The sequence below is a fragment of the Macrobrachium nipponense genome, chromosome 2 (assembly GCF_015104395.2).
Source record: "Macrobrachium nipponense isolate FS-2020 chromosome 2, ASM1510439v2, whole genome shotgun sequence".
NCBI lineage: Eukaryota > Metazoa > Arthropoda > Malacostraca > Decapoda > Palaemonidae > Macrobrachium > Macrobrachium nipponense.
Genome location: NC_087201.1, coordinates 83001013 through 83014295, shown reverse-complemented (window position 1 = coordinate 83014295; position 13283 = coordinate 83001013). Strand labels below are relative to the sequence as shown.

Below are 13283 nucleotides of genomic sequence, written 5' to 3'. Positions count from 1 at the left end.
GATTTCTAATATAAAATACAGCGTATTTATTTTAATTTTCGTTGATGAAAACAAGGCTTATTTGACACTAGATTTTAACACATTTTAGTTTATTTGATGTACTGAATTTAGGCAATGTTTCTGTTCCATTATTTTGTGTTTCCACTTGCAACTGAGAATATATGAGCGTGTTTACTGTGTGTCCTTTGTTAGTATAAGAAGTACTAAGTATGAGTATTAATTACGAAGACCACTCCACTTTCAGTTAGGAATATAATGTTCACAGCTCATGTGTGAGGGGAAAATCTTGCACGAGTCTCGAGTAAGCTGGAAGTCTTATCACGCCTTGCTTATATTGCTATTATTATTCCAACAATAAACATATCTCAATACTAATCAGACAATGATGCTAGAGGAAGTCAACAGTGAAGAGTAGGTGACCTCGAGAACACGAAAAATATCTACAAAAATAGCCCCGCCAATAAAACTGAAGAGTTGTCAGAGTTCTACTTTGATTTGGACCTTAGATATAGGTATACTTCAGGCCATGCACGACCATCTTGTGACAGACATACGTACAAAACACTTTAGCGGAGAGAGAGAGAGAGAGAGAGAGAGAGAGAGAGAGAGAGAGAGAGAGAGAGAGAGAGAGAGAGAAATCGTGTAAAACGAGTCTCCAGAGCAAGGAAGCCAATGGGGAGTGATTATTATAATATATATAAAATCCAGCCTCTGGCGATATGCAAACGGAACAAGGGGGTAATATGAAGAACAAAGAAACTCACCCCGAACGAACGTTCTGTATTGAGCGTTTGTGAGGGTTTATTCTTCGTGGTTTATAAATTTAGGCTCATATTCCTGTCCTTTATACGTGACCAAGTTAAGTGGGAAATTGAATACCGCTCGCATTTCATGGCAATTTGTAACACTGTTGGTTCATTTTGTTGAATGGAGGCTTTCATACACACATCTATAATTATATATATATATATATATATATATATATATATATATATATACACACACATATATATACTATACACACACACACACACACACACATATATATATATATATATATATATATATATATATATATATATAATGTGTGTGTGTGTATACATATAGTGAACAAGCACGATAAACCCTCAAGAACATTAACAACAAAGGATGAACCAAAAACTAAAAAATGGCAAAATCATTAGGTAAATCCAGTGATACGATTGTAATACCACCAAACCAAATTTAAATCTAGTTTAAGAAGTCATTCCTTGCTGTGGAGAGCATTAATGCACTGGCCAGCTCAAATCACGGTATGATTTTAATTCTAAAAGGAATACTAATCAAAGGTGAATATTTCTTACCGATTCAACACTAATGAAAGCTTAGCTTTTATTTGACGGTCAGTATTCTAAGACCAAATTTGACTGAAGTTAACCTTAAAGAAGGGGACTGGACTCTGGGCTGCCCACAGTAATCACAGGTATTTAACTCCCATAATAAGAGACACTCAACTTGAACGTTACTTTGAAGCTGTGGTCAATAAACCTTAAAGTAAAACTTGCGATCCTGACTACGATGATTTGATTGGAATGTCTGTGTAGCTCTGTACCGTAAGAATATGAGAATAACTAGTAGTTTATTCAACTGAAGGAAATTACCTTAACATGACCAAATATTGTCTGTGATCAATGTGTACAATATCTACAATGAAGTGACCACTGTAGGTTCAATCGTAAATCGTATTAGGTATAACAAGGTCATTACATGTTCTTTATATGTTCTGCTATTTTATCATTACAAGCAACACTATAGGAAATGGTCAATGCTTTTAGACTTTTATTTAATATGAATGAAAACAACCACACATGAGTTACTAAAAAGAGGGCTAACTGTTTAATTCCCGTTATAATGATATTAATTGCCCACTTCATCGACTTAAGGATAAATCTCTCCATCAGATAATATAGCACTTGCATTAATTCCAGGCACTTATGGTTCGGATATAAAAATTTCTTTCGTCGGCAAGTTTTGTTTTCTTCACAAAGATGAACCACAATCGTTAAGACGCACATTCCATGAGAGTAAAAACTCCTCGAACACAGTATCCTACAAAACATTTTTTCTCCAAAATAACAGCCACAAATGGCAACACTGATTTCACAACTATGTCGAGCAACAACCATAAGCCATACATAATTGCCAAATGTTTACTCAATCTGCTTCTAAAAATGATGACATATATTCGTAACGGATACATAATCATGCGATGCACTATCGGGAAATGGCGCGCTATCAACAAACAAAAACTCTAGAATACTTTGTCAGATGTTTCAATTTTTACACTCATCACATGCGTTATGTGCTGTGTGAGTGTTGAATATGCTTCCAAAACAAGGAGATGAACCCGAACAGAAAATTTCGACATCTGCAGGGAAGGCTACAAAAAAGGCTCGTCAACGGGAAGTCGAACATCCCTATACACGATAAGCTTTTTATCTTAAGCGAACTCTTATGCTTCTTAATATTGAGACCCTTCCTTTCAAATACCCTTCACCCATTTATCAAGCACTTTCTAGATTATTTCCTCAGCCCTGGCATTTCCGAACCATGCACGCTTTTCACCAGCATATCGTTCTCTATTCGTCACACATTACCAACCCCTCAAAATTCTGATCCCTCCTTTCTTCAATGCTAATCTTTTTGCCATTCAAACATATTTCCAAAATTCTCATTATTTCAACACTTTTCACTTCAAATACACAACGGAAACTGTTCCTCTCAAAATCTTGAACCCTTTTCTTCAATTCCCATTCAAAACCTAAACTTCTTTTCAATAAAAGATTTGAATCTCTTCCAGACTTTTTGAGAATACCGCTCCCTCTTTACTTCATCATCTATATTACTTACGTCCTCTCTCATTCCGACCTCATCCATAACATGAACTCTTATACTTCTATGGAATCAACTACTTCCATTTTTAGAACATACATTAAAATTCAATGCTCCATTTACTATGGCATTTTACACTTGGTCTTTACTTTCTTCTACTGCAAACACTATTCAGTACTGGATCACCTGTATTCAACACACTTCACGCTGCATCGAAGTATTAATTTCTTTTTTTATCCCGACAGACATCAAAGAGCTAAGAAAACATAACGCAACTTTGTCTCATGCCTATTTTCACACCAAACCAGACACTCTCCCATCTAATTATTCTAGTACATGCTTCACCTTCATCATAAAAGCTTTTAATGGTCATGCACCTTATCTCATAAGACATATACATCCTCAACAAACTCCAGATTGCCTTTACCTATTCTGCCAAGAAGTTTAGCTGGGTCCATGAATGCCACATACTCTATCGTTTTTCTTTGAAACCTCTCATAACTGTCACTATTTAGCAAAATTCTTTCTATTTTCTAAATATCACACACATTTTCCCTTGGAAACCATGTACCTCCAATCAGTACAATTATATATATATATATATATATATATATATATATATATATATATATATATATATATATATAGTGTATATATTTTATTTTTCTTCCCACCGTTATCCCTACACTAAGGGGTCGGTTACCTGATGCGCCTTTCCTTACATCAGCATGGTTTATTATTTGGCAAAGGGGGTTTTTACAACCGCATGACCTTGCTGTTACGAACCAGTTATTGGCGGTGGGCCTTGCCTGCAAGGCAGCAGTTTCCTCAGTTATCGGCGGTGGGCCTAGCCTTTTACTAAAAAGGAAGACTGCAAGGCAGCAGTTCCCACAGTCATTGTCGGTGAGCCTAGGCTTTTACTAAAAAAGTAAGACTGTAAGGCAGCAGCTGTCCTTTTAGTCGCCTTTTACGACGCGCAGGCCCTACAGTGTTGTATTATATACGTATATATATCTATCTATCTATCTATCTATCTATTATATCTATCTATATATATATATATATATATATATATATATATATATAGCTATAACATTAATAAAAATATATTTATATATTTAGTCAGTTAATATATATGTGCATATTAACTGACTAAAATATATTAATATATTTTTCTTACTGATATAGTAGTTATTTTTATGAATCAAACGTGAATTCCCTTCGCATTTGAATTATGCATCAATAAATGACTATGAGAGAATGAAGGCAAACTACGTAATTTGCGAAGAGGAACGTTAGTGGAAAAAGGAAAAGATGAATAACCCTGTTCTAGTTGTTCCTGTGTCTTAAGGTTAAAAGCCATGCTTCGCAAAACCCAAAGGTTGAAACCGTCGAAGTAAATTCCTGGGCACAGCAGCAAGAGTTATACAAAACAACCATGAACTGCAAGTATTCTACTTGAAGATCAGACTATAAAATTACAACAGCAGTTACAGGTTTAGAAACAAAACCCTAGTCTACCCTCTAGTCACTGACACTGAAATAATGACAACTTACCGAGGCGGGCTCAGACGTGGAAGAATTCGACCCAGTCGAAGCGTTGGTAGCATTCGAGTTCGAGGAAGCATTCGAGGACCAGCTTCTAGACGACGTTCTGCCACTGTTGGCAGAGAAAAAGCTGTCGGAAGAGTTGAGGCTTAGGCTGTCTGGGTTCAGAAGGACGCCAGCCTTAGACACTTCGACGATCTTCGCGTGACCTCGCACTCCTGGCAGCCTGAGCAGGTTCTTCAGGCTTGACATGTCGCTCTTGGAACACTGGATGACATCCTTTTCGTCAGACAGTTCCACCTTCTCACCTCGAGGGTCGTCTTGGAGCGTCGACACTGTCATAACGTTAGAACAGGACGTGGATGTTTTGGGCAGCAGTGCTGGGGACGAATTCACATGGGAGGCTGGGGGTCCCTCGCTTCGAACAGAACGGAAAGAGATGGCGTCTGGTGCCCTCCGGGAGCTGAAGGACAAGCCGCGGCGCACGCTGGCTTGGGACACGCCAGACCAAGTACCCACTTGATATCCGGCTTCTTTTTCGGCTAATGCGTAGCAGGAAGGTACGATCAGACTCTCACAGTCAACGCTCCTTTCGCTGTAAGAGTCTCTGAGAGCAGCATCCGCTGACCTAGATGCCGTCACTGACACCATGGTGACCGTGGGAAGATCTGGATGCCCATGGGAAGGTCTGCCGGTCGCAGGGGATCCTTGCAAGGGATTGGCCAGGCTTGACGAAGATCGTTGAGGACTGGCGTGCTTTAACATGATGAATGCTGCAGAAGAGAAAAACAGTTATTGTTATTAACATCTAGAAGCAGGATGTAGTGACAAAAAAGAGAATACAACAGAGAGAGAGAGAGAGAGAGAGAGAGAGAGAGAGAGAGAGAGAGAGAAGGAATTTCCTTTGTCTTACAAGTGTATCTATCAGCACTCCGTATCCATCTTAAAAGACCTTTGATGACTCAGCAATGTCCCCTGAATAATATTCACGATTCTATGCAAACCTATTTTCAAGTTGATTTGGATGGAGGTGGCGGTAAAAGTAGCCTAATAGTTATATACACGCTCTTCTAAACAAAATGTTTATTGCTCATGAAATGCTTGCTTTAGTATACTAAAACATATAATGAAACATGCATACACACACTATGCACAGACATTATGAAAATAATAAACACATGAGCACGAGTTTCACAAGAAATAAATGTCCGACTCGAACAAACTTTGGTCTCCCGAATGACACGCCAAGGCGGTACCGACTGACCTACCCAGGTCTCAAAAGAAGTTGGAACTTAAGTACTCTGTACCCGAGGGTTTTTCTGGGCAGGCTTCTGAAGCCTAACACACCAACGAATTTTACCCAACTTCCCGGCCCTTGCAGTGAGTCAATCAGCTATTTCCACCATAATTCATCGCGAAGAAGCCTTGTCCGGGATAAACCTCAGGTACCGAGTACTTAGGCTCCAACTTTTTTTACGACCTTGACTCTCAGTCGATAACGCCTTGGCCTGTCACTTGAAAAACCGAGGTTCGGTCCCGATGTATCAGAAATTTACAGCTATATAAATGTATATATACATATATGTATGTCTAGGTAATATATACGTGCATGTAGATGAGGAGTGTATATGAAAGTTAGTTACATGAAAGCAATTTTTGAGATGCCAAAGAGCATAATGACAGATATGGAAAACAAAATTAAAAATTATAATCTACTAACAGCTAAGCAAGCGAATGATTAAGGCAAAGAGCAATGAACATATAAACTTAGGAGTTTGTCGACTTCACCTCTGTTATGAGAAGGTTTCCTCTATTCCTTACAATATCCACATCTTAAGCTTATCTCGCAAAATTAGCTTTGGTGATATCAAAACCGTGGTTCAGTTATAAACACGTGACCTACTCTTCCCACAGGATATGAAAATTTCTCAAGTATTATCCACATAGGTGTGACAATGACTTTCGGGGACACTTAAAGCAACAATAAACGGCGGTAACAGTCTTTCATCAATTAGCAGATCAAACTAATTGTCTACTAAAATTGCTGGCATGTACGGAAAACATAGTAAACATGAATTTCTTTTACAGTAAAAATATATCATACCGAATATTTTGTAGAACCGAATACAGAACAAATGTACAACAAAGTTAGCATTACACAGAGCCTTGCATTGTACAGTACAGTACTAATATACAGCACCCATAAAACAGATCTAAAAGTCAATTCAATAACGTTCATTTGAAATAAAAACGGATATCAGTGAATTGGAAGTCAATAAAAAATAATAACATACAAATAAGATTGTGACACTATTCTTACATAATTATCAGATCGGAAACATTATACATTCGTCGTAATTTCCGAAGATCATCTTTATCCATATTCATAAAAGGGTAATTTCTTAGGCTACCTGGTATTCTAATCTGGAGATTTTTTGAAAAAGGATATATTGCCTACCACCGGACGTCAGACAAGTGTATGCTCTCTCCACCTTGAGAGATGTAGTAAATTATAATAAGTAAAGCTCTCAGAACAAAGTACTTTTCACCACCGTTTATTTTACTATATACAAGAATAGCGTCAGCTCCTTTTCATACCATTAATTTTAACCACCAAAAATAACCAAAGATGCGCAAAACTCCGGATGAGGTCATCCTTTAATGACTTATCAGGTATGACAATAAAGCTCAAGCATTCGGAACTACCACCAATGGTTTGCAAATAATAATAATTATAATAATAATTATTATCATATTGCACATGTCCGTGATTGGAATCTCTCTCTCTCTCTCTCTCTCTCTCTCTCTCTCTCTCTCTCTCCTCTCTCTCTCTCTGTACAGCTTCCAATGGCAGTGAACGAAAGGTCAAATCCGACCATCGTCTCTGGGTTATGTGCCCTCAAAACACTTTCTAATTTGAACTAGTGTGAGACATCACGCAACTAAGTTAAATAAACCTCAGTATCCAAATTGGCACTGACGCTCAACTGGCACTAATATATGAATTACAGCAACGAAAGGGTTCAATCAAACCAATTCAGGAGGGAGAGAAAGTAAGAACTTTCCCAGGTGGGTGATTAAAATCAGATGGGTACTTCCTGCATAACCACCCACCTTCCAGACCCTAGTTCTCACTAAGGGAGGGAATCCACACTTGGCATTGGGGGACGATTTCCCTTCTATTAGGTATCTTGAGAGCTCTAACAGGAAGCGATTCAAACTCCTAATAATGATAAAGTGCTCGTGATGACGGGAAAGCCAAGGCAGATCAAAACTCACTTTGATGAGAATTTGAGTTGATAAGGTATGAAGGATGAAGACTTCCTACCGCGTTGGTTTATCTTAACGATTATTTGATGGGTGAGAACCAATCTCGACAGATGACAGTTCGCATCAAGGGACTGGGAGGGCGTGATTTTAATTCCCACGCCTACCAAAGCTAACCCTTCTTCAATTAAAATTCCAACAGGGTAAGTCCACAGAACTAGCGACAAAAGAGTGCTATAAATATTCCTGATGCATCTAACAAATAACAATAATCCTCTTTGATTATACTTGAGAGTTACACGAAAACTCGATAAATACTCAGATTTCATAACCTTAAACGTCCATGGTCCTCCACGGTAAGGGTATTGCAAGGAAACATCCGAGATGATACATATATGGACGAGAGAGAGAGAGAGATCCACTCTCAAAACCAACAGAATTGTAATTAGTTAACATTGGGCAAACTCAGCACCTGGTTCTAAATGTATGTAATTGAAACATCAATAATTATATATAATAAATAAAAAATAGAGTCGTTCTACTCAATCTGCTACCTCTAACGTTCAAATTCTTGGGGTGCCAAAAATGTCGTACACTAAAACTAGTAATAACAGTTTACTAAACATCTCGATAAATAATTAAAGGTCTGCGTTCAGGAATATGTATAATACTAAGATATATAGGCCCCCCCCCTCTCTCTCTCTCTCTCTCTCTCTCTCTCTCTCTCTCTCTCTCTATATATATATAATATATATATATATATATATATATATATATATACTATATATATATATATATATATTATAATATAAGTATGTATGTTATTTAGCACACATACAGTCACACACACACACACACACATATATATATATAGATATATATATATATCTATATATTTTATATATTATATATATATATATAATATATATATAATATATTATATATATATATTCATGTGTATGACATTAGCAAAATGTGACAGAAATGAAAGCAAAGCTAAGAAAAAATATACAATGAAGAAAATGTAATAAAGTGGTGAAAGATATTTTTAAGAGACCATGACAATCAGCATGACAAAAGTGCATAAAAAAATGCTTTTACTTTCGAAATTGATTAATGCAACAGGTGACCAGCGTACTTACACCCCATCCCCTCAATCTCCATCCCATCCCACACCACTTACAAACCACAACGTTGCAGCTGACCGCTAATTTACACGACAACAAGCTGAACATAAACAGAAAATCATATGATGATTTTAATCCAGCAGCACTTTGGGCCTTACACACGATGTTATCATCCCGAGGGATTATTTGTCAAAGGATATCTGATACCCACGTGAGAGGATGAAAGTAATCATTATTCAACTCTCTCAAAATAAGTTAAATTTTACATACGCTAATACATTTATTTTTATACATACAAACAAGTCATCAGCTAACGTGGGCGGTATGGCTAAGTGATGCAGTACTCGGCTAACGTTGCCAGGTCCGTACATTATTCCCGGCCCATAGCCTACCAGTCAACCCATCAGTAAATGGTTAACAGTGCCTGTGTGTAGCAGTTAAAAATGAAAAAAAAGGTGGTTGAGGTTGACGACCTCACGCTTAAAGACTTGCTCAGATAATATATATATATATATATATATATATATGCAGAAGCCAGGTACTATGTCGTACCTCTAAGTAAGTGGGGATACAATCCACAATGAAGTAAAATCCTCTTGTAGTTTAAAATATATATCTCTAGTACAGGATTAAAGCTTTCGACCATCAACTGTGAACAAGACCACAGTTGATGGTCGAAAGCTTTAATCCTGTACTAGAGATATATATTTTAAACTACAAGAAGGATTTTACTTCATTGTGGATTGTATCCCCATATATATATATATTATATATATATATTTTTTATATATATACTTCTTCTTTCTCTGCATCTTTTCCCACTTCTATGTGGGATCGATGTTTCTGACAGCTTTCCTCAACCTGGCTCGGTCAAACGCATCGTCCTCTGACAATTGTTTGCCTTGCAGGACTTTAATTACATCTTTATATATATATATATATATATATATATATATATATATATATATATATATATATATATATACTAAAATCCTATTCCAATACCAAATTAGAAATGCACAATGTAATAAGTACTTAGGTATTTATTATCTGTACAATAAAGTTCGATCGACAACGTTTTCTCTGAGTAAAACTCAACCCGTGACTGACAACAACAAAAATTTAATCCCAATAAAACTGTCAAGCATAGTGTTGCATTAGGAATTCCAAGCAGGCCTGAGAGAGGTTTCTTGCCCTTGCTTGAACTCATTTGAATTCAGCTGAGGAGTCCACGTCAACTCAAACATAACTATCTACAGGAGCGGAAGAGAGCTTCAACCCCAAAACTTCCCCTCCCCCTCCATCTCGTTAAAGTGCTGCTTCAACTGAAGTGGGGAGGAGTTTTTGTCTCTCAAACATACGTTGCTTTAGATATAAAGAAGAAACGAGAACGCTCAACTCAATTTCGTGTTCATTTAGATTCAAAGCATTTTTTCTTTTTGCCAACTGACAACTTATATGCCACCCTAGACCTATGTTATCAAGAATACTGGTGGTATCTGTCCTCCTGCCCATCACTATGTACTCAGGATAGCAATAACACACATAAAGAGATACAAAAAGTGATTTGGAACAGTCTACCTATACGACTCCTACAATAATCAAGAGTGAAATTTCACGCCATAATACCATCTTGTCCTACTCGCGATGGGAATTCGAGAACGCACCCGCTTCCAACCGTCAACCAAGCCACCAATTAGATAATCTGCAATAGTTTAAAAAAATGCCACACCGTGAACACCAAAATATGTGGCTCAATTCTACCTAAATAAAAAATGACTGACAAATACATTCTTGGATGAATTAACACTATACTTTTAACAAATAAATAACAAATATTACAAAAATTCTCCCCAGCCATCACGCATCACTTGTATTTTCTTTTATATTTAATTTTCGAGAAAAAATTTTGTTTTCATTTCCAATATCCTCTTTACAAGGCCAGAACAATGTTCATCAAGGCAGAATTTTCCCCCAAAAGTTCTCACGTTCTTTTGATTGGTTTTCCCGAGCTTCTGTTTATATAACTATAGTCTTCGACCAGAAAGTACCTACCAATTAATTCAAAAACACAGGTATCCTGACCTTGTATGACCCTTCACTGACCGAGGGAAGAGCGAAGTGGGAGCAAGAGAAGAAGCGGTTAATCACAACGGGTGAATTATGGCACCTGAGGCAATACACAGCCAACGAGACATGCCCCAAATCATGAAGTCAGAGCTCAAGAAAAACTACTCGGTGAAAATACACTCGAAGTGCGACCAATTCATCAGAGGCAAGCTGATGATGAGATTGTATTTTCTCAAAACATCAATCAAATAGGGTACTTTATTTTGTGAATGTCTTCAATCTCTCTTGCTGATTTTTATGTTGCAGTGATGGCAATTTGGAGAAGTGCACCTTAGGGGGTCGCAACAGTATTGTAACTGGTGAGAGGGAACTCGGGGAAGGGGAGACAGGGGAGGGGGGTGGCTAGGAATGTACTAAAGACCCGTGAGATCAGTCCCCATTTAGGTAAGCATGCTTATGTGACGTTAAATTAAGTAACGACACAATGTGTTGGGTTAAACTTATGAAATGGACTACCTCCATTAATTTCTCTCATAATTGATACTACTTCTATGCTGATATAATAATAATAATATTAACAGTATAAAATGATGTTATTGTTATTGCCATAACCCATTAGTATTTCTGGGATTCCTGGTTGCAATGCACATCATTGAACCTAACCACCGACGATACCGGGTTCGCACAGCGGAGAGACAGAAGTAAAGCATAGAGGCAAGCATGTCAACAAAGATACTGATCAGGAGGGCTGAACGGTCTTGTCATTTCCTTTTTATCACATCGGCGTTGACGAAGACTTTTTTTTCCCTCAGCTGTAATTAAAAGCAATTCACAGCGAGTAGTACCCATAAATAAAAACCGCTGCATATATCAACCATGTCAGAAGACGCTTAATAACCTTCATTCACGACTGGTATGCGATTTTGGATTGCACCTGTGATTGGGGATGTTCAGGGCAGACATCTTAATGCCACCAGAGCGGGTCGACCTGGGTGCATCGTAGGGCATGGGCGTCGCTCCCACGCTGGCAAAATCCGCCCGGGGGAAGGAGACTGTTGCAAATCCCTGCACCACTGTAGGCTACGATCCTGTCATTACAAGATGCAAACTCAACACAATTACAGTGTTATGGCGCTGTTACCTGATTCATTCGCCCTTTCATTACTCCCTTTCTGGGTGGGATGGATAGGTCTCGGTAACCACTGTATTGCAATTCTCTCTCAATTTGTTAACTACTACCTAATTCATTGTTTCTCCTAAGATGTAGCTGCTTATATTAGATCAATTCTCTCATGCTGTTTGCTGCTCACTTGTATTCCAGTATTAAATTCCGCTTTGAATTTAATTTTAAAAATGAAGAATAATAAAAGTCAACGTTATATATAGGCTAACTGCTCTTTCATAATACTTAACTGACTGTGCACAGAGGAACAAATACTTAGAACCACAACAAATATTCAAAACTCGTAAATAAAAACAACCTTTATCTTGAATGCGAGCGAGTGATTTAAATCTTCCAGTTACTGCCTTATAAATATACACTATTTTTAGAAAAAAAAAAAAAAAAAAAAAAAAAAAAAAAAAAAAAAAAACTTTCCAGTTACGATCTTATTTATACGCAGGTTGAATGAAGTCTATTATACTACGGTAAGGCAACCCAAAAAATCATGCAACTTCTGGGCCAAAATGCATATACAATATGTATTTTTATGTTAATGAAAGTTAAGAGAAGCTGTGTCCTAATAGCGTAAGCTTTAAAAGGCCAATGCAAGAATATTGAAAACTTGGCCATACACCATAGGCGCAAATATAAAGTACTCTCTCTCTCCTTCTTAAAAAAGGCACAAGTACATGGTAAATCGGCTCCTCGTATCCGAACATTAACTGAAGCTAATGAGCAATTCGCAAGATGACAAGGCCAATATAGGAGCCGCACATTCCCTGACTCAGAGCCGGATGGTATTGCTTCTTCGGGAAAAATCTCTTTGGTTGATTTGTCTCAATGCTGATCCTACACATGATCACGATACAGCTGATGCATGACAAAATGGTGCTACCTGTTTTCTTTTAAACCGCAGCATCATATAAAAAGATAAGTTCAATCTGCACATCACAAGGAAAATCTTAGCCCTTTCCAACTAGGCTACTCTACGCAAGGGAGCAGCAATTGCCAGTGTCTGAAATAGGTTATGTCATTATGTCATTCTCACACCCCAACGACAGGTGGCAAAACTTCATACGTCCTACTTGGATTGCAATTCATTTTTCAAAAGGCAGTGAACACACCTTCGTCTGAACAATGAATTGTAAATCAAATAGATCTGTTGGCTTGACACACGGAAAAGTCTTACACTAATTTTTTCGGTGGCAGTAAACGTTATTTAATTCATGTAGAAATCT

The 13283-nt window shown here is 37.5% G+C and overlaps 1 protein-coding gene across 3 annotated transcripts in view; it reads right to left on the bottom strand.

Moving 5' to 3' along the window:
* The window catches only part of LOC135220726 (transmembrane protease serine 11D-like), a 496130-nt gene that overhangs the window by 75667 nt on the left and 407180 nt on the right, over positions 1-13283 (bottom strand). For 2 of the 3 annotated variants that reach the window (XM_064258157.1, XM_064258156.1), the window contains exon 2: positions 4429-5192. In XM_064258157.1, coding sequence (XP_064114227.1) covers positions 4429-5184 — 756 coding nt within the window. In that variant the 5' untranslated portion in view covers positions 5185-5192. Of the gene's footprint in view, positions 1-4428; positions 5193-13283 lie in introns of those variants that run through there. The other variant, XM_064258162.1, reaches the window with a different exon arrangement.